General features: G+C 43.1%; 1 protein-coding gene across 1 annotated transcript; it reads left to right on the forward strand.

The window, feature by feature from the left end:
- Positions 1 to 1,338: 1,338 nt before the first annotated feature.
- Positions 1,339 to 25,093, forward strand: LOC130123719 (serine/threonine-protein phosphatase 2A catalytic subunit beta isoform-like). Its single transcript, XM_056292996.1, has 8 exons — positions 1,339 to 1,786; positions 3,528 to 3,566; positions 12,191 to 12,361; positions 17,130 to 17,303; positions 21,559 to 21,648; positions 22,778 to 22,939; positions 23,528 to 23,646; positions 24,442 to 25,093. The coding sequence occupies exons 1-8, from the start codon at positions 1,685 to 1,687 to the stop codon at positions 24,512 to 24,514; spliced, it is 930 nt and encodes a 309-aa protein (XP_056148971.1). The 5' UTR covers positions 1,339 to 1,684; the 3' UTR covers positions 24,515 to 25,093.
- Positions 25,094 to 26,737: the final 1,644 nt, after the last annotated feature.

Here is a 26,737-nt window from a genome sequence, read left to right on the forward strand (position 1 = left end):
TATCAGCTCGAACCAGTCTGGCCATTCTCCTCTGACCTCTGGCATCAACAAGGCATTTTCGCCCACAGAACTGCCGCTCACTGGATATTTTCTCTTTTTCGGACCATTCTCTGTAAATCCTAGAGATGGTTGTGCGTGAAAATCCCAGTAGATCAGCAGTTTCTGAAATACTCAGACCAGCCCGTCTGGCACCAACAACCATGCCACGTTCAAAGTCACTTAAATCACCTTTCTTCCCCATTCTGATGCTCGGTTTGAACTGCAGCAGATCGTCTTGACCATGTCTACATGCCTAAATGCATTGAGTTGCTGCCATGTGATTGGCTGATTAGAAATTTGCGTTAACGAGCAGTTGGACGGGTGTGCCTAATAAAGTGGCCAGTGAGTGTATGTTTATATATATGGACTGGAACAACATGACGTGTAAGGTGCCTTGTCTGACTTGTGCTGTTTTGTTTATTTTGATTTCTACGCATTGGTCTTTCTTTTCTTGTTTTCACTTTTGTTTTTAAAGTTTCGTTTTGTTTTGATTTGACTGATAATGTGTAAAAAAAAAAGGGGGGGGTAGGACCAGAAAAGTTCTTTACTTCATCCTACGCCCTTTTCTGACGTGGACTAGTTATTACTTGTGTTGTTACAGAGTTTACAAAATATGTTCAGTTATTTCCATTTGTTTTGTATAGCGACAGGCATGGGCGCAAGTCCATGAATACTGGGATGGCATCCAGCGCTTTACCTGTGCCCCCGTCCATAGGGTTAGTGGTTGTGTCAGGAAGGGCATCCCACGTAAAATTTTGCCAAATCAATATGCAGATTGACAAGACCATACCAGATCGAACAACGGTCATTGGCACTGTGCCCTCACAGGCTCCTGGTGGAAACTGTAAAATCTGCTGTGGCGACCCCTGAAAAACAGGGAAAAAGCTGAAAGAAGGAATTTCCATTTGTTTTGTATTCCTGCCTATATATATATATTATTTTAACATGTTCGAAATAAAATCAATCAATCGTTCATATTTTATTCTTATTTCTTATTTTGTATGTCTGTTTGTTTCGGTCTTATTATTTCTATTTTCTTGTGATCGTGTATCGTCATTTTTTGTCCTTTACTAGAGCGTGTGCGCAATAGGACCCCCCCCCCCTCGGGGGTTAATAAAGTATTCCTGATTTATAAAATACAGCTTGTTTGGTTGGCCGGTTGGTCTATCGTGATTGAAGTGGAAGTGGGGGGGGGGCGTAACTTGAATTGGTTTTCGCTCGCCGTCTTCTTCGTCTCTTCTGTCCACGTGGGGGCGTGTGTCGGAGGACAAGGGCTGCCTGGAAAGTCCCGGATGCTGTCGGCGCTAGCCCTTTCAGTAGGTTGGCTAGCCGCTGTGACGCTGCTGCAATCCGCCGCGTCGGGGAACTTCGATCCGTTCGACCCCCCCGTGCGATAACCGGCCGTTAGGAGCATATATACCCCTCGTATATGTGTTTATCATGATAGAGGTTGACTGAACGCGTCGCTGTTTTTAGGTCTCACCGCGGATGCTTGTGACCGATTTGGCGGGACCGGGCAAGACCGACGATACGGCGAGCTAAAAGGGCTAACGCGGCTAACGCGAAAAGAAATTAGCTCCGTTCCTTCACTTCCCGTCGGCAGGCAGCTAACCCCAGCTAGCTTGGCAGGCTAACCGCCGCTGTCATGGAAGACAATTCCTTCACTAAAGAGTTGGACCAGTGGATCGAACAGCTAAACGAGTGTAAGCAGCTAACGGAGAACCAAGTCAGGACGCTCTGCGAAAAGGTGAGTCGGGGACGAAGTGAACGCTGTTCTCCTGGGAAATCTTGTCCAAACCCCCCCCCCTCCTCCTCCCAATTTGGCCTAGAATGCCAAAGCGGCGCAGACTAATACCCGGAAAAAGCCAGGCTGCCGTTTCCATTCCCGGGGTGAATCAGCCGGGGCTTGTGGCGCGACACCTCCGAGCAAACGCGGCCGTTAAATGCCAGGCGACGCGCTCGTATTTGAACGAGCGATGTGACAGATTCCCCAGTTGGTGGTGTACGATGTTGGGGGTCAAGGTCTGGCCGGGGAAACGCGTCGTTTCGCCAATCTCCAGCAATTACACCGGCCCGCCTTTCTCGGCCTCGCTATTAATAGGAGGATGTCACACGGCGGCGGCGCCCCCCCCCCAGTTTCTCCTCTTTTATCATGTATTTGACGTTTTACAAACCATTCCCGAGTGACCGGCGGTTATGGCAGTTTATATTTACGTCCGGCTCCACGACGTGGGCACATTTGTCGATAAAACCCGTCAGGCTCAGTCGTTGAAACGTCGCACGAAGCTCCATAACAAACTTGTTTGGTGGGAGTCAAGACAGGGGAAACACAGTTTTGGCTTTAAATTCCCAAGATTTTGGTCTTTAGTTGAGTCTTTGTGTTTTTTGCTCTTAGGCACGTCATCGGCGTTTTAGAGCTCTTGCTGTGTGAATGAATGAAATCTCGTGGTCGGAATGACAGATGAACCAGCTCTTAAGAAGCTGTCCCCCTGATGTTGGGGTACCGAGGTACACAACCCACCGGCCTTTAAGGCAGTGGTGGTTGGTTAGGCGGTCATAGTGTCATTATAAGTAGTCATTGAGTTTTATTGTCAGCCGCTTTGATCCTTTGTGATTTCTTCCGTCTTGCTGTGTTGACGACCAACCCGCACACACCTTATGACGTCATTGCGCAGGTAAAGGTGTGCTCCAGCGTCAGACTCAGATTCAATAGAGACAGCAAAGGAAATATAATAGTGGGTATTTATAGAAATTGCACAGGCTAGGATTAAAGTTACTGTTATTAATCACAGTTAATAGTTGCTGTATGTGGGGTAAGATGAACTGCTGTTCATGATGCATGTTGCACTCAACACTGACCATTTTCCACAGCAGATGCTAGATTATGTAAATTATTTAGTTATTTTAGTCAAGCCAGTATTCAGACCTTCATAGCTGTTGAATGTGAAGTTCCACTTTTATGAAGTAATGTGAATTAATTGTGAAACCCAACAACAGATGTAAAATAAAACATTGCATGGTAATACATAATTTCGTTTATGTATTAATTCCACGCACTCTACTTTGAAGGTGCAGTCGACCTTATTAATGTCTCTGGGGAAATTTCAATCGTGCAACAACAATGCAGACTTGGCCTGCAACTGACAAAACCATACAAGGCAACTATATGAAAGTCTTTAACCTACTTGGTAAAATGCACAAAAAAAAGCTCCAAAAATGTCACCTCTTTTATGCTGTTGAAAAATTTATAATGTTTACTACTTAAAAGCAATGGTGTCCTGTAAAATCATGCAGGCTTGGCATTATATGGTGGATAGAAAAAAAAAGATATTGCTTATTTGTATTTAATTTTATGCAAGTGTAATGTAGTTTGAGTAAGTTCTGTGTAATGGAATTTGACTGTGTGTGTGTGTGTGTGTGTGTGTGTGTGTGTGTGTGTGTGTGTGTGTGTGTGTGTGTGTGTGTGTGTGTGTGTGTGTGTCTTCCAGGCTAAAGAGATTCTGACCAAGGAGTCTAACGTCCAGGAGGTGAGGTATCCCATTATTTGGTGTGGTGTGAGGGCTAAATAGTTGTTGGTGACGAAAGCTGAGAAGTTGCACCAGTGACTGCAGTAACTGAAGTATTGCAGGGTTGATCTCTGGCTGTGCCCTTTTCTCTGCAAGTTAGACACTCTTGTATATGAGCATTGGCTTAATGTTTAAACGTATTTATTATAATGTTTAGCTTATGTATTGTTAGGTTATAACTTTTTATATCTCATAGCCTCTATTCATGTTTGTGTGGCAGACAAGTCCAGACCAGTCAGCTACTGGTCTTTGAATTTTGCAGTCTAGTTCATGAAACAGGCTGTACCTTAAAACTCATATTAGGGATGAATGGTATGGTGTTAGAAAGCTGCCATATGGTCACAAACGCACTGATTATGTTTTTCAAATGCCCTACGATTCACTTAGAAACACTGTGGTTTGCAAATACAAAACACCGTTGACAAACTAATGCTTTTTGTTTTGCAACTACAAAAAAGGCTATCAGAACAAATACACAATATACTTACAATACATCATGCTTGAGAAACATGCAGCATGTCTTACAAGTCCAAAAATAATCTCCTACTAAAAAAAAATATATATATTACGTGACTTGGTTCAATCTTTCCGCCATGCTTGTGCTGAGGATTTTCTCTCAAATGCCTCGAGTAATTCACCCTCCACAATAGCAGGTGACTCTGAGTTAATTTAAACACGCCAGGAGTTTGAGCAGAGCCGAGTGGACGTAGCCACCGTGATGCCACCCATTGGTTTGTGGACTATTGTTTTGAAGCCTCGAGTTTGGCATTTTCCCGTCGCCATCTTGTTTTTTTGGAGCTAGAAGTAGCCATATTTGGACGAGAGGGTGGAGCTGGTGAGAAGCGAGGGGTGGATGTGACTGATAACCTGAGGACACTATGCACACTTGATGCTGGGGACTGCTGATGCTAACGTTAGCCTAGCTATGGGCGCAGGAGAAGAGCGACTAAGCCACAACGCCTCACGTTGTTGTTCCCGGTCGTTGCAGCTACTGGACGTAAGTTATTGTGTAATGTTTAGTTTTGTCAATACTATGAATGTTAATTAGATTTTGTCCAAACTTAGGAATGTGGCTTACCAGCATATAAGTTTAGCTAACATTAGACCTCAATGTAGTTACTTTTGTGCTTAACTACCTAATGCTGCAACCAGAAATGTATTTAATAATCTTTCCACAGGCTTAGTTTGGCTGTCACTGCTTTTACTAAGAAATGTTATCTAATGCCCCTTTTCCGCTACATGGTACCGGCTTGACTCGCAGTGTCGTTTTCCATTACGGTAACAGTACCCCCTCAGTGTAGCTGGTCTGCATTGATTTTGGCACCCGCTCCAGGTTTTTGGAACCTCGACAAAGGCGGTACCAGAAAAGTGGTAACAGTTACCAAATGCCGGTACTTTCCAGTAATGGAAAATGAAAACGGCGAGTCGAGTTGCGCCGGTACCATGTAGTGGAAGAGGGGCATAAGATTGTTATACTGTTCTTGCCATCTTGCTGTGCTTAATCACATTAACCTACCGATATCAGTGCCGCATGTAACTTATGTTAACGAGGAAATAGATTTTAATATTTGCTATAAAATATATTTCAGTAACATGCCTTAATAGAGGCTATTGCCGTTTGCAGAGCTGGTGAACCTACAACCTAGTGTGAAGCGTTGGTTGTCTGCAAGCAAAAGAAGATGCAGGCCTGACTACTCTGGCTGGCCAAGTAACACTGACATGGTCGTGGGAGATACAGACTCTGAGCCTGAATAAGCAGGAAACAACGAATTGTACATAGTTGAACAAAAAATTAAAGAAGACTGGGCATTTAAGTATTTATGGCAATATGATTGCAGTATATTGAACATTGCACATATTGTGTATGTGAAGAATAAATTGCGTGGAAGGCAGAGCAAACAAAGACAGACATAGTAGAAAGAAAAGGCAGTGTCAGGCAATCCTTTATTAATATAGCATATAACATCACTACATTTTGGCTCCTGGAAATTTGATTTGGCTCCTAGATGTTTTTTTTTTGTAAACGGGTAAACGGATAAATAGGTTACCTACTACTTCACATACCTCTTTCCATGCAGATAAGAGAAGAACCTACTTAATGTCAATCAGGTTATCGAGATACATTAATCAAAAAATTGATGTGAACAAACAGATGTCACAATCTTATTTCGCTTGTTCACGATGATTACTTTTCATATTTTTCATTCAGGTTAACAGGCAAATGCTTAAACTTAACATCATATCAACTTCTGTTAAAAGACTGCTCTATCGTCTGCGGTGGTGTAGCGGTCTAAGCATCGGCTTTGTGTCGATGCAGTTGCCCACCGGGGACCGGGGTTCGCGCCCTGGTCTCGTCAGATCCGACTATGGACGGACTCGATGAAGCAGCAATAATTGGCAACGCTGTCTTCGGGAGGGGGGTGGAGTCGGCTTGTGTTCGTCACATGAATGCGTCTCTGTGTGTGTCGGAGAAAGCAGTGGTTCGGCCTGGAGGCGCCTCGTCATGAAAGTGGCGAGGCGCCTCCTTCAAGACTGCCGGCCGGACAGATGCAGTTGGCGAACGCATGCAGTACGAGGGTGGGTGTTTGAATTGAAATAGGGATCGATTGGCCACTAAATTGGGAGGAAAATCAGGAAGAAAAAAAAAGACTGCTCTATCAATGTTGTTGTTGTCCGTTATACAAGCTACATTAACAGAGTTCACAAGAAATTATACAGGAATGAATATAAAAAGAATACAGCCTGTTTCAGTAGGCCAATTTGCACATTAAATCTAGTCTGTCTTGAGTTTTATCCCATAATATTACGCGATCACGAGCAGCCAGTTACCTGAATTTAATGAACTAAATTTAATTTGAAGACCCTTAAGCTACAAACTGTATGATTAGTGTACCCTATATGAACCGAGACAGGCCACTCCAATGAACTTATACACTAAGTCAGCTAGAAACAAATGAAAATAAGCCTGCATTTGTGTAAACTAGCTTACCTCCTGCAGTCATGCGCCGTACGCTACATATTTAACATCCAGCCCACGACACAGTAACTTGTGGAGTTTAGTTAAACGTTTGATTTTTCACCAGCAACAACCACAAACTCACCTGTCGGCTGCAATCTGATTTGATTTAGCTTGGTCTTGAACGCTGTCATCCTCTTGTGTACAGTGGCTGGCGGTGCCTGTTCAATCGGCTCTGCGCCATCTCCTGATGCGTATAGACTCATGCTGCCACCAGCTGTTGTGGACGGTGAATTACTCGGGACATTTGTGAGAAAATCCTCAGCACTATCATGGTGGAAAGATTGTTGCAAAAGCCGCATTTTTTCTTTTCCTTTGTAGGACTTTTTTTTTGTGTGTGTGTACTTGTAAGACATGCTGTATTTGTTTTTGAAGCGTGATGTTATTAGAAACATGTTGTGTATTTGTTTGATGTTTCGTATTGGCAAACCACACTGCTTATTAGTGAATCATAGGGCATTTGTAAAACATGTTTTGTTTGTTAAATTTTGGTGGGAAATTGGCTCCATACAATATATCATACCATGGTGACATTGAAACGTCATTTTGTCAGTGTTTTTAGTGCATGGCCAGTAAGTACTGGGGTCTTATGAGAATAAATAATGAGACCCAATGAGTAAAACAGGAGGACATCCCTATCCTTCCCCTGAGATGTCCTGTTGGTGGTGCAGAGATTGACTATCAATGGGACCTTCCACCGAATGTCAGAAGGGGACCAAGTATGGGCACATCTGGATTTTTCTGGAAAATATTACAGTATAAGACAAAAATAACACAACTACAATGAAGGGGTAAGGTCTGCGCACTAAATTGCTCCAAAAAGCTATTTTATTCAGCAACCTTTTGATCAGGGCCTGGGGAAGATCTAACTGATCAAAACGTTGCCGAATAGAACAGCTTCTGGGAGCAATTTGGTGTGCAGACCTTACTCCTACATCCCACAGAATGGACTGGCTCTAGCCAACTTTTTAATGAAGGTTTCAGGGATTTAGAAAAAAGAAAAAGTAAAACAAACGAATCTGTTGATAAACAGGTGCGATCAATCCTCTTTGAGGGAGGATTATAAAAAACTCATGGGTTTGGAAATTCATCTTCCTGCAAAAGGAACAAATGAAACAACCTGCATTTCAGCAATCTGAGTAAACACTGTGGGTCTACTTAAACAGGCTGGATCAGAAAGAAATGGGACCAAAAAATGAACTTAACCTCATAAATTTAATCTGTCGTTATTTAGGCTTATATATATATATATATATATATATATATATATATATATATATAAAACCGCTTATCCTGCTGTGAGTTGCGGGAATGCTGGAGTCTGTCCCAGCAGTCATTGGGCAGCAGGCGGGGAGACACCCTGGACAGGCCGCCAGGCCGTCACAGGGCCGATATTATTACATGTATGATTAATATCTGTATTTAAACTGAACAATTTTAATTTGAATGATGCCTGGCTTTTATGGATAAATGCTCATCAAGATGTGAATTGAAGGCATGGCTGACCTGAATTAAATGTCTTTTCATATACATTACTCCTCCACAAAGCTATTTCTCAGACATTTTGCAGCTTTAAGAAAATCTACAGCGCTCATCTACTGGTGAAGCCGTTTGACAGAACCATTTGACAGGCGTGCAGCTACATTTCCTACGTCAGTGTGCTTATTGAACATTAAACTGTGAAGTTAAAGTGACGGAGTGCTACTACCTCGATAAATCAAAATCCCATCTGACCCAAACTAATACACTGCCATTAACTAAATCCAGAAGTCGCTGAGATGAGGGCTTTCCAGCCATTTACTTCCAGTCCTACTAAGCTTCAACCTCACCACAAGATGAAGCAATATATAACTTAAGCTGAATGTTTCACAGCGTGTCGCCTGGAGAAAGCAACAAAACTTACCAGAGGTCTCTGCAGAGGAATCGGTTCGGATGTGAAATGGCGCTTCTATATTTCTTTTTTTCTTCTCCCCTCTTTTTTTTTCCAAAAAGGATCCTCCCCCCCTTTTTTTTATCCCCAGTTGTACTTGGCCAAATACCCCACTATTCCGAGCCATCCCGCTTGCTGCTCCACCCCCTCTGCCGATCCGGGGAGGGCTGCAGACTACCGTGACATCCACATCCGGCTTCCCGCACCTAGACACGGCCAATTGTGTCTGTAGGGATGCCTGACCAAGCCAGAGGTAACACGGGGATTCAAACCGGCGATCCCCGTGTTGCTGGCAACAGAATAGACCGCTACACTACCCAGACGCCTCAGCTTCTATATTATTAAAAGCATCTAAAGCAGTCTGCCATAATAGGCTGCAGAATGCCTGTATTAACCAATCTTAATGGATTATTCAACAAAGCGGCGTGTTCACCCAGCCATCCATTATCCAAACCGCTTATCCTGCTCTCAGGGTCGTGGGGATACTGGAGCCTATCTCAGCAGTCATCGGGCGGCAGGTGGGGAGACACAAAGCAGCGTGTAATAAATAATAATGGCAGGTTTGAAGATGGTGTATGTTGTGCTTGTGCCCTCTCTCAAAAGCCCATCAAAACTTGTTTGGAACAGCTCTAGCTGACAGAATGACAGCACGTATTCAGACTGGCCACAGCTTTGTTGAACAGCTTTCCCCAAAATGGTTAAATAAAATATCAGAGTGGAGATCCTCCGATGTGAAAGCTCTTCCCTCCAGCATCATAACTGGAATAATCCTTCAGACTCAACAATATTCCACTTTGTCTATTATGTAACGTTTGTACCAAGCTGGAGGCTTGGTGTGAAGGGTTTGTTCCAAAATACAACATGGTCATTCTGCTTCATGCCAGGTATCATCAGTGCTGTCGAATGGTGTTAATTCTGATTTTGTAAAGAAAGTGGAGTTTATGTTTTTCGCATGATGCCATGGACATCGGGATAAATTTGGGTCTGTTTGGTGTCAAGGTGTCAGACCTTTCACTCCTCCATACTTAACACTGAGCTATTTAATTCAGCAGTATGTTATTAATAGATGGGTGGACGCATTGTTTTATTAGTTCAGTGTGACCTCTGCTGTCAATTTTAATGTCAAGTCACACCTATCAATTGATCTTTCTATCAATCTATCATCGCAGTTCAGGGCTTTGAGTTCCCAATGTGAGAAACGGGAATATACAGTAAATGACACCGTCGTCTTTTTGGGGTTGGGTACCGAACTCGATACCGACCGGTTTACATGGGAACTACAGAGTACCTACTCACTTAAGATCAATTGGTGCCATATTTCAATACTGTGAATAAAAATAGATATTGATAAGTTTCCTTATGAGGCTTTTGAAAAATCCCTCCTTGTTTACTGCTTGTTGCAAGCGCACATCTGGGAAAGAGAATATACGTTGGAGAGGGCGAGACTACGTTACCCCTCTCCTAAACCTACAGCTTGTTAAAGTCCAGCACATTCAGGGCAACGGCGAGCTGAAAATTGTTCATTTGTTTTGTTTTGTTTTTTTTAAATCTGCAACTTTCCCCCCTTTTCCCAACCCCAGTGCAGTAACTAACCTCAGCGCTGCAAGTCCTAGATCAGGGTATCACATGTGCTTCCTCCCAGACCCACATGACAGCGTTCTCATGCTATGCCCTGCTGACTGCGACCAGCTGGGGGTTGTTGGGAGGGGAGAGGGAGGGGAGGGAAGGGTTTTATTTTGTGTGGTGTGTTACAACAAAATCTTAGAAATAAAAATAACAAAATAGATAACAATGTAGAAATTGAGAATTTTGGACTTTTTTTTTTTTACAACTGAAATTAGATTTTTGTTATTAAAGAGAGTGTAAAGTACCAAAGAAAAAAGGTACCGTTGGGTACCGATGTCGGTTCACATGTGAATGGTACCCAGCCCTGCTGTCCTTAGACTCCGTTCAGGTGAGGAAAACACCTCAGGAAGAGCATCAGAAAAGGGAAGCCTTATGTGGGATCTTCATCGATACACCCCCCGCCCTCCGAAAAAGAATACAAAATCCCCTATTTGGGTTTATTTCGGTTTTAAACCAAATGCAACCGGTCGGCCAAGGACCTAAATGAAGTAATTTGCCGTCTTTGCAAATGAATAGTACTGACAAAAGATTCTAACACGACCAATTTGCTGAGAATTAAAGTGAAAATCTAATTTTACTGAAACATGACAGCCTATAGGGTACTCCTCTTCAATTAAACAAAATAAATCACCCGGAGAGCTTTGCTAAGCAATAAGCTGTAAAGACAGGCTGAACAGCTGTCCTACACGCTGTAAAGGAGAGAGAGAAAAAAAAAAGGACGCCTCAACTTGCAGCCTCCAAATGAACAAACGGGTGGGTGTAACATAACTACGCTATGAAATGAGCAGGATGCACAACTACACATAAGGGTTTGTGGTCTAGCTCTCAATTATGATTTATGAATTGACGTGTTTCAGCACCAACTTATCAGACAGCAACTAGTTCCTGCCCTGGTTTGTGAACAACTCGTCAGAAGTCAGTGCAGCAAGAGCTTGCCCAACTCTAACTGCCAGTTCCTATTCACACAGGCTTTGAAGTTTGTGCTTTATAGGTTAATTATTTTACCGAGTTGAATTCTCACGGGGACAGACCGTTAAATTGGCAAAATAAAAGCACAAAAAAAAAAAATCGCCCCAAAAAAATACCAATTGCAGATTGGACACAGCCAATTGCCGATTGGTGATATATTTGTCCAGTCGCCCAAGCCTGTTTCATACCTTTTTACTATGAATGTTCAAAAGAACTCCCATAATCCTTTTCTTATTCAGGAGCTGTGGTTTTTTTTTGTTTTTTTTTTTGATGACCGTCAACATCAGAAGACTTTATTTATTTATGTATTTATCTACTTATTTTTGTTATCTAAAATTGAAAATGTTTTTTGTATCTACCAAAAGGTTTGCAGCGTTGGTCTCATGTCAAAACATGGTCTGACAGGCGTCCAGGTGGCGTGGCGGTCTATTCCGTTGCCTGCCAACACGGGGATCGCCAATTTGAATCCCTGTGTTACCTCCGGCTTGGTTGGGCGTCCCTACAGACACAATAGGCGGTGTCTGCGGGTGGGAAGCCAGATGTGGGTTTGTGTCCTGGTCACTGCACTAGCGCCTCCTCTGGTTGGTCTGGGCACCTGTTCGGGGGGGAGGGGGAACTGGGGGGGAATAGCGTGATCCTCCAATGTGCTACGTCCCCATGACGAAAGTCCTCACTGTCGGGTGAAAAGAAGCGGCTGGCGACTCCACATGTGGCTGAGGGGGTGGAGCAGTGACCGGGACCGCTCAGAAGAGTGGGGTAATTGGCCTGTTACAATAGGGGAGAAAAGGGGGGGGGCACATGGTCTGACATGGGTGTAACGGTTGATAAATGTACTTTTGCAAATTATGTTTGTACAGTTTTGAACTGGTTTGCTATCACTCTGAAATCCAAAAGCTGCATGATGGAACGGTCCATGTTCTGGACTGAGACGGTGTCACAGTGAAAAGATGTTCTGCTGGCACGGGGGACTGTGTTCATCCTCCTACACGGGGGAGATTTTGGATTTGCTACTGACGGCGTTTGGTTGTGTCCTGTGGGTTTCAGGTGCGATGCCCGGTCACGGTGTGTGGCGATGTGCACGGTCAGTTCCACGACCTGATGGAGCTGTTCAAGATCGGTGGAAAGTCCCCAGACACCAACTACCTGTTTATGGGTGACTACGTGGACAGAGGATACTACTCAGTGGAGACTGTCACGCTGCTCGTCACGCTAAAGGTAATTCTGTGTGTGTGTGTGTGTGTGAGAGACGCGTGCGTACATGCGCACAAAGGGTGTCTAATGTAAAGTCACAGTACAGAAGAATCATATCAGGGGAGTTTCTGTTTTGACATTCCCTGTCTCTGGTGCATTTTAGACAGCAAGTAACCTATGAGTATACAAATCATAAACTTTGAGTTGTCCATGACGATTACTTTCTGCTAGGACTTTTCAAGGGAAAATGAACAGTGTATACAGCGGTTGTGTTGACCAAGAATCTTTCCTCATTAACTGCATTTTAAAAACACTTGACGGATGATCCCAGATGCCGTCCATCATTTTGAAAGATTCAGCATACGGTATCGTCTTCGTTGGCATTTTGCAATCTTTCCTGTCACCTTTATCTCCTGTCAGCTTGCAGTTAAATTCACAAAAGTAAAAACCTTCAAAAACTAGTTAATTTCTTTACGGATCCAGTATGTCTTGTATTCTGTCTGAAAACCCTGTGCCAGGTTACTTAGGCTACAGTCATACATGCGCGAATGGAGGTGAATGACCATCAAGGCGGAATTCATATCCTGTCATGCTGAATGTGGGCAGTGCAGGATGTGACGCCAAGTGGGCTAAACCACTCACATTTCTTTGCTATTTGTTGGGGCTGCAGATTCGCTGGTCAAATTTCGCCAAAGTTGAACTCCCACAGGAAGCAAAGACGCAAACTTCCTTCACCACTGGAAGCGAATGTTTTATTCGCCCCTTCGCTCTCACAGAATGCAAGTGAACGGGAGGTGAATATTCGCCAATGTTAATTTCGCGCATGTGTGGTCGTACCCTTCAGATGACTGGGGGACTGTTACTATGTAGTGGTGCATGTGAGAGAAGGGGGAGTTGTACGTCATCAAAATATGTCCCACGGGAAACATTTTTCCCCACGTTGGTGCTTTCTGTTTGCATTTATCTGAAACTCACTATATCTGTATGGTGAGTGTAAAGAGTCTCTTATTTTAAGTCCCTTTAATGTGGAGTTATGTTTGCTGTGGTCCCATTTGAAGATGGGCTAGATGTGTGTGTGTGCGTGTGCGCGTGCGTGTGTGCGTGTTGGAAGTTCTCTACACTACAAAGGGGACCTAACCATTTTGCTGATAGAGTTTGAGTGCAAAAAACATGGCAAATCTTGAATTTTAGTAAAATGGTTGAAAGATGAACATAGACGTCAGAAACAAATTTGAATAGGAGAGTCATTTGTAGGATCTACGGACTGCTATTCTCTCCAGACATGGCGCTCTCTTGCTATGGAGAAATTGTGAGCTTGTGATATTGCTGTTAGTCAAAGCCCTGCCCCTGCTGTTCTGTTGGGTTAAGCGGTCTTATTGAGCAATAGTGTATTACACAACAAACCTGTTTGGAAAGCTGTGACGTCGTGTAGCGTTTGTTATCTTTCCACACAGAGGAATGTGCTGCTGTGACTGACTTGATTAGATACTAATGCAGATGGACGACATTTGTTAAGGGCTTGTTATCTGTTATATGTGGGAGAAGATCCATACAGTCCCTGCTGGTTAGTCAGTTGATTAGCACCAGTCGACAGCGATTAGCCAACAGTGGCAATAATTCTAACAAGGTTTTTATCAGAGACAAACACACTTAAAGTAAAGCAGAACCAACCAATATTGATGGATCTTAATGATCTGGATCTCTGGATCTCTTCCGGTTCTTAATGATTCTCAGTTCTGATTCTTTCAGAGGGACAGGGTCAAAACAGGTCACACATGCTTATTTCACCAAAAAAAAGTTTATTTTAAAAAACTTTACACAAGTCATATTCAGTCATATTCACAATTGACATACAGTTTATGGAAACTGTAAATTAATTTCATAGTTTAATTTGGCTGCTGTTATTAAATGATATGAGTCAATAAGAATCTTTTTTTTTCAATCACTGTACTGTATCTGTAACTCTGAAACCCACCAAAATGACAACACAACAGTCTAAAAACCAATTAATTTACAGTTTCGGGAGCTGAAGATCGTGTGGGTTTTGACGAGAGAAAAGTAGGAACGTCTGCGTGAAGGTTCATCTACAAAAAATACATTGCACAAATTTGACAGCTTTTAGCAGTTTGATCGAGTATAGCTAGTTTGCAGTGGCATTTTCTCCCAGAGGTCGACAGGGGAGGAAGACAGGCTTTCCCCCTTTTTCCAGAATGTAGTTGTCATTTTAATAAAAACAGTTAGTTTAACAGTTTTGGTAATCCTTCTGTGGTGTTGCTGACACCTCTTCCCCATTTCTCATTGAGTATTTTGCATTGAGTGAAATAGTGCCCCTCTAAATGTTAACATGAGGTGAGAATGTCAGTCAGTGTGTGTGGTGAAACACTGTATTGCACTCCTACTGTAGACGAGTCTGTGAGGAGGCCAGGCTGGAGTTGGCTTCCCTTGGTGAAAAAAAATAGAAGGATTAACCAATCAGATAAGGCTATTGTCATGCTGCTGCCCAACTGTGATTAGTCGAGATGGATTGGACCTATACCAAGGGAGCTAGCCACCCTTTGGCCTCAAACCAACCAAATCGTAGCATGTTAGTCGTATGGCTAATACGGCTCCATATCAATGTTGTTGAAATGGGGGGGAAAAAAACGTGAAATTTAACTGCCTTTTTTCTTTTTAATTGACATCACCGTTGGCAAGTAGTGGCGTGCAGTTATGGAGGGTGTAGATTTGAAGTTTTTAGTAAAAAAAAAAAAAACAACTACCACTACAGCAGCAATTTAAAATTAAGACTGCCAGCAGGCCAACGCTAAAACTGCAGCTGCATACGGAGAGGAAGAAGGAAAAAGGAGGGATTCAGCTTTTAAATGAAGAAAATTATGTCCGCACATAGTGGCTAGCTGGTAGTGCTAAACTTTAGCGGCTATTTTGCTGGCCGTCACAAGAATGGCCTCCCTCTTCAAATAGGGTGAGTATATTGCACACCGCTTTCTCTGGGCTTTACTGTTGAAGGAACTGCCCAGGTAGCTATGAGTTTAATTTTTGATGTGGTTATATTGCTATGGTGTCTTGCGTCTTGCTTGACTGGATTTAGCTGCATGTGTTAGTCAGTCCACTGAAGTAGCTGTTTTATTGCGATTGTTTACACACAAAATAAGCAGCACAGACAGCGCCCATAGGGCCAGGTTACCTGTTTAGATGAGATGGTGATTGTTTATAGCCTCTGCAGGTCTGGTACTTGGTTGTTAGTCTTTAAGGTCATGTGGTATAATGAACATATGGCCTAGTTTGAAACGATAAGTATGGAAAGTATTTGTGTATGTCAAGCAAATACAATGGGGTTTGTAAATCATGTTTTTCATACATGTGGCCTACTGATACTTTATGATGTGAACGTAAAACTTTAAGCGTCATCTGATTGAGTTTGTGAATTAATACTTGTTATATTCATTATCGAATCTGAACCATGCATCTGGTTAACTGGACAATATTGTATTTGTACAGCAAGAAGGTAGATAACGAGTGTGTGCAAGTCCTGCATCTGTATGATACAATTTCGTGTAAAATTATGATTGCGCTCTAATAGCTCATCAGGTTACATTACGTTGGCTCTTGAAGCAGCAACACACTCCTGTCAATTAAGACCCCCCCCCCCAAAAAAGGATATAGATTAGAGGTATTGTCTCGCTTGGCTTTCTAAAAAAAAAAATTCCCATGCCACTGCTAGTTTGCTATCTTGCTGTTAAGAATAAGGCAAACGTTTAATTTTCCCTAACCTGATTGTGACGAGATGCTGACTGTTGGCTGAGGGTTGACTGAGAAGGACGAGGCATGTGAGGGAGAGTAAGACCAGTGCAACATGTCAAACGGTACATGCGCTGATTTTATACCATGCTGGTGAAGGTGTTTTGTCATGTTAGTAGTACATCCTTCCTTGCAGAAAATAAGTTTGGCATAGGTATTACACTGTGCTGACCCATTATTTCTGGAACAAAATGAAGCCACACTTTTGAGCACTTGCTGCGGTCAATGATGGTGCACGGCTCTACCCAGACTCGTGTGCTCGCTACTCTTATTGATCTTCCCACAAAACAAAAACAAAATGTATTGCTTTGTGCGATGTCGTTCAATCCAGAAAGAGCACCAGTGGGTTGCTTAGGAGATGGGAAGACATGCATGCATTGAACTTGCATGACCATAGGCGCAGACGGATAGCCAGGTCCTGGTACTGAAACTGAAACTAGCGCAAGTAAAATTTGTTTAGGAACCAATAAGCAGAATCGAAATTAAAATTTCTTAATGATTCCATTGCAAACGGAACTTTGGAACTGGTTCTAACTTGGAACTGGTTCTTGATGACCAACCCTACTGAGTGGTGGTCCAATTTTGGCTTGTGACCAGATGGTGACTGTTGCATCTTGGAACAACAATGAAAAACCATGTGGAAGACTGGTTGTACTGGTCAGCTCCCATTACCAATAATAGGAGACTGGTACTCGGGTGTGAATTTGAAGTGGTGTGGGGACACCTCATGAAAGAATCTGAGTTTGATTCTCGATTGAGATCTCTGCCTTTGCAGACAGGAACATTTACTTTGGAAGTGATTTTTAAAGTTATCAGGAAATGTTCTCCCAAACTCTGGTTCATTAATTTGTTTCTCCAGTTTATGTAATTTTGTTGTTTTGGTGAGCTGTTTTGATAACTGACATTACTGACATTTCGGGGTTTTACTGGCCATGTGTGTTGTTGTCTGCAGTGTACTTGTTGTGATGATTTACTGGCCATGTATTCCTTATAGGTGCGTTTCCAGGAGCGAATCACCATCCTGCGTGGTAACCATGAGTCACGGCAGATCACGCAAGTCTATGGCTTCTACGATGAGTGCCTGAGGAAGTACGGTAATGCCAACGTCTGGAAGTACTTCACAGACCTGTTCGACTACCTGCCACTCACTGCCCTCGTAGACGGACAGGTAGGACATCTTGATTGTAAGAATAATGGAGGGAGGAAAACTGTTAAGGCTATAGAGGAATGTATAGAGAGATAAATAGTTTGGAAGGGAAGATGGATTAGTGGATAGATGATTTGCTTTCTGCTCAGCATCCTCGTTGACAGAGTGGATAAGATGGATAGATCCACAAATGGGGATCCTCCTTTTGGTAGAGATTGGTTTTTAGGGATAGTCTATAGAAAAGTTTGACTGTCTACCTGGCATTAACATGTGTCTCATGTGATTAGACATGAGTCCTGTTTTACTTACTGACATTAAAACACACCCCAGACTCATGATGGATAGAATGTAATCTGATTACAGTTCTCTGAGCCTGACCAACTCTGTCTGCCGTTGCCAGCTAACAGTGCCTCACTCACCTCATTCTCCTCCCTGACCGAGGAGGAAGTCTCCAAGCTTCTGCTGGAATCTCGCCCCACTACCTGTCAGCTGGACCCGATACCATCCAATCTCCTACAGACCATTTAGCCCGCACTTAACCCCGCAGACACACACATCATTAGCTCCTTGCTTACGAGTGTGTTCCCCACTCCATTTACGCAAGCTTGAGTCACCCCACTGCCCAAAAAACCTACACTCAACCCAGCCCAGGTTGAAAACTACACACCGGTTTCACTCCTACCCTTTCTATCAGAAATACTTAAATCCCCTCTGGTGGTCCGCGGTGGTGTAGCGGTCTAAGCGTCGGCTTTGAGTCGATGCAGTTGCCCACCGGGGACCGGGGTTCGCGCCTCGGTCTCGTCAGATCCGACTATGGCCGGACTCGATGAAGCAGCAATAATTGGCAACGCTGTCTTCGGGAGGGGGGCGGAGTCAGCTTGTGTTCGTCACATGAATGTGTCTCTGTGTGTGTCGGAGTTGGAAAAAACAGTGGTTCGGCCTGGAGTCGCCTTGTCATGAAAGTGGGGAGGCGTCTCCTTCGAGACTGCCGGCCAGAGAGATGCAGTTGACGAACGCATGCAGTTTGATGGTGGGTGTTGGAACTAAAATAGGGATGGATTGGCCACTAAATTGGGAGAAAAAAGGGGGGGTACTTAAATGCATGGTCTTTAAACAAGTCTGTGAATTGCTTTCTGAGAATAATCTGTATGATCCAAATCAGTCTGACTTTAAGCGGGGGTCACTGCCGAGACTGCACTCCTGTCGGTAATAGAATCACTGCGTTTGGCTGGAGCTGCTGGTCAGTCCTCAGCTTTATTGCTGCTAGATCTATCAGCTGCCTTTGACACGGTCAACCACCAACTCCTCTCCATACTCACTGAGCTTGGTATCTCAGGGATCTTCCCTCTGCTGGTTCATGTCCTACCTCTCAGGGAGATCTTTTAGAGTATCTTGGAGGGGAGAAGTTTCCAAACCACATGGCTTATCCACAAGGGTGCCTCAAGTGTCAGTGCTCGTTCCCCTTCTCTTCTCAATATACACCACCTCACTTGGTGAAATCATCCGCTCCCATGGTTTCTCATACCGCTGCTATGTTGGCGATACCCAGCTCTTCCTATTATTCCCACCAGATGACTTCACAGTCTTGGCACGGCTATCATCATGCCTTGCTGATATCTCTGTATAGATGAAAGAACGCAACCTTCAGATTAACCTATCTAAGACTGAGCTCCTTGTCATCCCAGCCAGTCCATGTTTACAACAACAGATCAATATCAGCTTGTATCAACCCAACTCATGCCCACAAAGTCTGCCCGAAACCTGGGTGTCATGATTGATGACCAGCTAACCTTTAAGGTTCATGTGGCCTTGATTGCTCGGTCGGGCCAATTTGCCCTGTACAACATCAGGAAAATTAGACCCTACCTGTCTGAGTATGCAGAACAACTCCTGGTGCAGGCTCATGTAAAATCACGCATTGACTACTGCAACTCCTTACTTGCAGGTCTCCCTGTATGCACTTTCAAACTTCTGCAAATGATCCAGAACGTAGCGGCGTGGCTTGGCTTCAACCAACCCTAAACAGCACATGTCACTCCGCTGTTCATATCCCTCCACTGGCTCCCAGTTTGCTGCCCGCATCAAATTCAAAACCTTGATGCTCGCGTACAAAACAGCAACTAAAACGGCTCCCGCCTACCTGAACTCCCTCATTAAGGTCTACACTCAGTCCCGCTTACTACGCTCTGCCAATGAAAGGTGTCTGGCACTTCCCACCACAACAGGGCCCTAAGTCACTAGCCAGACTCTTCTCTTCTGTAGTTCCCCGGTGGTGGAACGACTTACCAAACTCCATTCGAGCTGCTGAGTCCCTCTCCATCTTTAAGGAGAAGCTAAAGACCCAGCTCTTTCATGAACACCTCCACACCTGATGGTATTAATAAAAAAAAACAAAACAAAAACAAAACACTTCTTTACTCCCTATGCATTGCCTTTGTGCACTGCCTGTTGACACCTATGTCCTATCGGACTTGAACCTAGTTTTACGGCACTTACTTGCATTGTTGTCTCCTGGCTAGCTCCTTGCTTGTGTTGTATTAACTCTCAGATGTACACTACCGTTCAAAAGTTTGGGATCACCCAAACAATTTCGTGTTTTCCATGAAAAGTCACACTTATTCACCACCATATGTTGTGAAATGAATAGAAAATAGAGTCAAGACATTGACAAGGTTAGAAATAATGATTTGTATTTGAAATAAGATTTTTTTTACATCAAACTTTGCTTTCGTCAAAGAATCCTCCATTTGCAGCAATTACAGCATTGCAGACCTTTGGCATTCTAGCTGTTAATTTGTTGAGGTAATCTGGAGAAATTGCACCCCACGCTTCCAGAAGCAGCTCCCACAAGTTGGATTGGTTGGATGGGCACTTCTTTGAGCAGATTGAGTTTCTGGAGCATCACATTTGTGGGGTCAATTAAACGCTCAAAATGGCCAGAAAAAGAGAACTTTCATCTGAAACTCGACAGTCTATTCTTGTTCTTAGAAATGAAGGCTATTCCATGCGAGAAATTGCTAAGAAATTGAAGATTTCTTACACCGGTGTGTACTACTCCCTTCAGAGGACAGCACAAACAGGCTCTAACAGGTACTATTTAATGAAGATGCCAGTTGGGGACCTGTGAGGCGTCTGTTTCTCAAACTAGAGACTCTAATGTACTTATCTTCTTGCTCAGTTGTGCAACGCGGCCTCCCACTTCTTTTTCTACTCTGGTTAGAGCCTGTTTGTGCTGTCCTCTGAAGGGAGTAGTACACACCGGTGTAGGAAATCTTCAATTTCTTAGCAATTTCTCGCATGGAATAGCCTTCATTTCTAAGAACAAGAATAGACTGTCGAGTTTCAGATGAAAGTTCTCTTTTTCTGGCCATTTTGAGCGTTTAATTGACCCCACAAATGTGATGCTCCAGAAACTCAATCTGCTCAAAGAAGTGCCCATCCAACCAATCCAACTTGTGGGAGCTGCTTCTGGAAGCGTGGGGTGCAATTTCTCCAGATTACCTCAACAAATTAACAGCTAGAATGCCAAAGGTCTGCAATGCTGTAATTGCTGCAAATGGAGGATTCTTTGACGAAAGCAAAGTTTGATGTAAAAAAAATCTTATTTCAAATACAAATCATTATTTCTAACCTTGTCAATGTCTTGACTCTATTTTCTATTCATTTCACAACATATGGTGGTGAATAAGTGTGACTTTTCATGGAAAACACAAAATTGTTTGGGTGATCCCAAACTTTTGAACGGTAGTGTACGTCGCTTTGGATAAAGGCATCTGCTAAATTAAATTGTAACATTGTACTTAAACTACCAGAGGGGGTCAGATTGAGACTCATTGTGTGTGCAGTTTGCAAATTAAAGCTGTTGTCTCTCGACTCTTCCCTGATGGTCAACAGGAGAAAATAGTAAGCAAGATTTCTCTTGTGAAAATCCAACATGGAAAATTCACTTCCACATGGAGTATGAATCCAAGGTCTGTCTATGAAAAGGATTGAGACACCTGATACCCTCAAGTCTTGAAGGTTTTCACAGTTTCCTCTGGGAAATATCTGAACTGATTCACCTGGTTAGCCAGTGCAGTAAATAAATATTCAGTCATTCCGTTGAGTATGAGACTCGACTTGTTTTACTGTTGTCCTTGTCCGATCTCCAATGCCTTCCTCTTACTTTTAAACCAGTTGATTTTACACCGGCAGGACTTTGACTATAAACAAGAATTCAACATCAAATCCTTATGATACTCATCTATTGTATTCTCTCTCTCTCTTTCTTTCTCAGATCTTCTGTCTCCATGGAGGTCTCTCTCCCTCCATAGATACTCTGGATCACATACGAGCCCTAGACCGCCTGCAGGAGGTCCCACATGAGGTAGAGCACCAGACACATGTAGTCACAAATACACACACACTCATTTAAACATACACACATGCACCCAAACTCTATAACCCTTAACATGTCAAACTCGGATGTGGATTTTTACTGGAATCTTTGGTTTGAAGGACTCCACGGATCAAAAATCCTTGTAAATGTCTCCTGGGTAGGACATGGTAACCTTCTATACTTGAGAACAGGATTTTCCTGTAATGATGTCGGTGTAAACGGGTCTCGCATATTCTCAGCGTTCACACATTAAACATGTTCACTTTGACCCGTTAGTTTAACACACAACCATTGAAAATGCTTCTCTCTGTTCAGATGTACGAATGCAAAGACAATGGCTTCACATGTTAGTGACCAAATATTTTTCTTGCTCCTCCCATCTGTAAAGCTGATGTAAGAACAATAGCAAAAAGCAACTCCATGTTGTGCTAAAGCTGAAATCTTCGACGTTTCTCCGTTAGTTCGGTATTTCATCCATTTGAAAGGTGGTGTGATTGTGTTCTATAGTCAGTCAATCTTCCAGTAGAACAGCATTGTGATAGAACTGGATGTAGGAGACAGAGAGAAATAGACCTGTTGACACTGATTTTCTGGGACTACAAACAAGGTGTAGCAGTTGTAAACCGCCCTTGTAAAAATGGATCCTGGGACCAAAGCTAACACATATTACAAACTACATCAAACTAAATGGGAACACTGTTGTACAGTAGTGATTGTCATGGCCACATCGGCATCATGTTTCAATCTTTTTTTCCTGCCGGAGTTGTTTCCAACACATGTTTTTACTGTTGCGCCAGTGTTCGTCCTACCTGGTAAAAACATTTCAACAGTGGTATACGAAGACTGTCTCCAACCATGGTAAAGATGATTGGTAGGATTATAGGACCTGACTCCATCATACACATGGAGGAAATAAACATTCAGCTTTAAAACTGGAACAAAAAAATACACGAGTAATCTGGTCTTAAATTCAGTATAAACAAGGAGGTGATGGTATGGAGGTGAACATTTCATAGGAGTCTGACAGAGCTAAACTCCTGGGATTCACCAGGTATGTGTGGAATGGGGTCTTATCAAGGATTTCTCTGTCTGACTCACTCTCTTGTCTTATCTGCAGGGTCCAATGTGTGATCTGTTGTGGTCAGACCCAGATGACCGTGGTGGTTGGGGGATCTCTCCTCGTGGTGCTGGCTACACCTTTGGCCAGGATATCTCTGAAACCTTCAACCATGCCAATGGCCTCACTCTGGTGTCCCGTGCCCATCAGCTGGTCATGGAGGTACGAACAAATCCCTCTCTTTCTCTCTTATCTGTCTCTCTCCCTCTGTGTCTCTCATCATGCGTTGTATCCCACATACACGATGTCTTCACGGAGGTATGCAGGAATCTTTCTTGTCATCTAACTATATCCCACTAATCTGTCTCACTCAACCTCTCTCTTTAGGGAGGTGTTGTGTTGAAGGTGTGAATGTTATCCATCAATCTATATCCCTTCTCTGTGTGGAAGTGTGGGGTATTTTGTCCTCCTTTCTGTCTTTTTCCTCATGCAGTCTATATAATGTAGGGGTGTACCCATCCATCTGTCTGTCTGACCTGACCCCCAGGTCCTTTCTCCATGACAATGTCTATGGTCATGGAGAAAGAACCGTGGGACAGGGCAACAGCCCCTTGAGGTGTATTCGTGTCATTTTGCACATGTATTTTTTTTAAAAAGAAAGTGGGTTGGGGGGCAGTATTTTGGGATATTGTGAGTGATATGTCATTGTACACTGTGACCATGATAAGTGAATGCTGACATCTACAGGCATGGAGAAGTTACATTAAGATGTCATTCTGTAGGTCTGATGTGATATCTTTGTACCTCCAGGGTTATAACTGGGGCCATGATAAGAATGTGGTGACCATCTTCAGTGCTCCGAACTACTGCTATCGCTGTGGAAACCAGGCAGCCATCATGGAACTGGATGATACCCTCAAATACTCTTTGTAAGTAGAGACACCATCCAATCCGTTTTTTTTTAACATGTCAGAAACTGATCCTTAGTGATTTACAGTGACTGAGCAGCTCAGCATGCAGTTTCTTGCTCAAAGCCACTTCAGGAGAACGGAGTGAGTTAACCTACAGGCTCTCGATTCTGACCTGGATTTTGTGTTTTTGTCAATAGGTTTTACTGCAAACTAGTCTAAAAGATGTCATGTGCTAATATATCAATCTTCTGTCAACCCCTTAGTCATTGTCTGGTGGATGATTCATTAATGTTTTAAATCCAGTGTGAGCAGAGGTCACAATAACATGAAGTTTTAGAATTCATGAATCTTCTTCATGCCTCTTGCACACAGGGGAGAGTCGGGTCATTTATATTCAGATGACATTTCATAATTAGCTTTCTAATAGTTTTCCTTGATGTCATCTTTTTGGTTAAAGCACAATGCATGGGTGCAGCCAGTAGAACTGAGGAATCAAATGACTCATGACTTATTTAACTAAACTTTACCAATATATTTTAAACTTTTAACTGAATTCTATAACATTTAAAGACCTCAGTAGGGGCAAGAAATAAAATGGAATACAGATCGCAGTCACATTTATACTTGTGTAGAAATAAAACACTGTTGAAAATGTGATGAAATGGTTCCATTCCAGCTGGTAGAACTGTTGATATTATAGAAAATATTGCAATCTGAACTAATGGGCCTTAAATGTTTTAGAAAAGCTGCTTGTTAATGAGTTAATTTATGCCACGTCTTCATGAGATCATCTCCACCTCCTCTTCCTCACAGCCTTCAGTTTGACCCCGCCCCTCGTCGCGGTGAGCCCCACGTGACCAGACGCACTCCTGACTACTTCCTGTGAATGTCCAAAGCCAACCCTGTCAATCATCCATGAAGACCCATCCCCTATGATTAATCTAAAGAAAAGAAATTGTAACAGGGAGACTAGACATGCGATTGGCTGATAAACGGATAATTAAAAAAAAAAAAAACTTAAGGAACAATGCCCCCCCCTACAGTTGTGTTTTGAATATGCTGTCATAATGCTGTGCTTCTGGGCAACACAAACACCATTAATATGATTCTTTGAAGATATGTTTTTCTTCTTGTTTTAGTACATGTTTGGAAATGATTGAGATGATACAGCTACCAACGTGGACCAAATGTGCCATATTCTGATCCTTTACAACATGTTCAGCTCTTTGTTTTAGACCAGCAATATAACTTTACCTACCTGACACCATCACATCTCATCACATATGTGCTTCTTTTCTGTTGCAAAATAAATTTCCAAAAAAAAAAACCACAAAAAAAAAGAAAAAAATTAATTACTTAATGTAGTACAGGTGTTCAGGCTGCAGCCGGTGGTCATCTCAGCAAGTACAATACTGTAATTTGAATAAAGACTACGGACGTATGAATAAAATGTCCTATTGACAAACCACTGTGCTGCACGTAATTTCTGGGATTCTTTTATAGCTTGGCTGGATGAATTGTTATTTTCACAAACACAAAATTAGACATGAGTGAAAAGGCAAAAGTATTATCAGTTTGGTTTTCTATTTAAATTAGAGTGCCAGCTCTCTGCAAGAACTAGTGCAGATACTTTGTAGTGTATGTGTGGGTGTGTACTTACTACACTGGTCTACAAAAATATCGTTTTTTCTTCTTGCATGGACTTTGGAAACTGTGTTTGGCTAATTTTGGGCTGCTGGATCCAAATCTGAGCTCAGATTTGCTCTATCACATCAAGTTTTTGCGCTATCTGTATGCTCCTTATTCAGGATTTTATAAAAGTTGACCATCTAGTCTGGCAATCTCGGTGGGGATAAAAATGACCCCTATTCATTTCCTAAGTAATTTCATGCTAGGCTGAGTGTTTATTTATTCATTGTAATCATTTTTGCATCTATCAATCGTCTAATGCAACAGTGTTTTTTTTAACTTCGAGTGTAAAATTGCTGTATTCTCAAAAATAAGGATTTTTCATAGTTCAAAAACCTGATGTGATAGGCAAAAACTAATGCCAGATTTGGATTCAGCACCCAGAAGTTAGCTGGAATCCGTTGGAAAACCCCATGCAAGAAAAATTGTGTTGACCAGTGTTATAGATGTGGACAGACCTGCGGAATTGAGTACCACAAGACCCCGGATTCAGCTTAACACCTCACGGGGAACATGCTGCTGAAGTTTGAGAATTGCATCGTCATGACACACGGTGACGTGTGTTAACTTCAGTGTGCCACATTTTCTTTTTTCCCCCTTTTTGTTATCTTTTTTTCCCCCCAATTGTATCTGGCCAATTACCCCACTATCCCGAGCCGTCCCGGTCGCTGCTCCGCCCCCTCTGCCGATCCGGGGAGGGCTGCAGACTACCACGTGCCTCCTCCCATACACGTGGAGTCGCCAGCCGCTTCTTTTCACCTGGCAGTGAGGAGTTTAACCCGGGGGGGTGTAGCACGTGGGAGGATCACGATATTCCCCCTCCCCCTTCGAACAGGCGCCCCAACCGACCAGAGGAGGCGCTAGTGCAGCGACCAGGACACATGCCCACATCCCACCCGCAGACAGACGGCCCAATCGCCCTGACAGTAGGTAGTGGAAGCAAGGTGGGCTTAGAAGATAAAGGCGGATATTTGGAAGGGCTCAGCGGGATATATTTAGAGATGTAAATGATAAAAGTTTTGAAAATATAGAGAACAGGATGTAGAGCTATTTAATGGAAATGTAAGAGATGCTTTAATTGGGGCTGCCAATCAGACGCAAAGTGGCTATGAAAAGGTGAAAGGTGGCTCCATGGCGGAAAGATGAGTCTAATGAGGTAATAAAGAAGCGTCAAAGGCGGCACGGGGCCCCAGTGGTTAGCACTGGAGACAGCTTTGTCTGATATCGTTTTATTTATGTCTATTGTGTTTATTGTTTTGACAGTGTAACCGGTTACTTTCTTGCCCGGTGCGGGATTCGATACGGCGTGTACCACACCACAGGGCGACGTCACTAACCACTCGGCTGAAGGGTCAGACACGTGTCTTATTACTAGTTTACACTAGTAACTGGTAGAAGCGTTAGAGGGGGCGGAGCCTGT

Source organism: Lampris incognitus, chromosome 1 (genome assembly GCF_029633865.1).
Source record: "Lampris incognitus isolate fLamInc1 chromosome 1, fLamInc1.hap2, whole genome shotgun sequence".
Taxonomy (NCBI): domain Eukaryota; kingdom Metazoa; phylum Chordata; class Actinopteri; order Lampriformes; family Lampridae; genus Lampris; species Lampris incognitus.

Coding starts and splice junctions, on each gene's coding strand:
- LOC130123719 (XM_056292996.1), top strand. CDS start 1,685: ATGGAAGACAATTCCTTCACTAAAGAGTTGGACCAGTGGATCGAACAG. Junction 1,787..3,527: donor TCAGGACGCTCTGCGAAAAG/GTGAGTCGGGGA, acceptor TGTGTCTTCCAG/GCTAAAGAGATTCTGACCAA. Junction 21,649..22,777: donor TGCAGGAGGTCCCACATGAG/GTAGAGCACCAG, acceptor TCTTATCTGCAG/GGTCCAATGTGTGATCTGTT.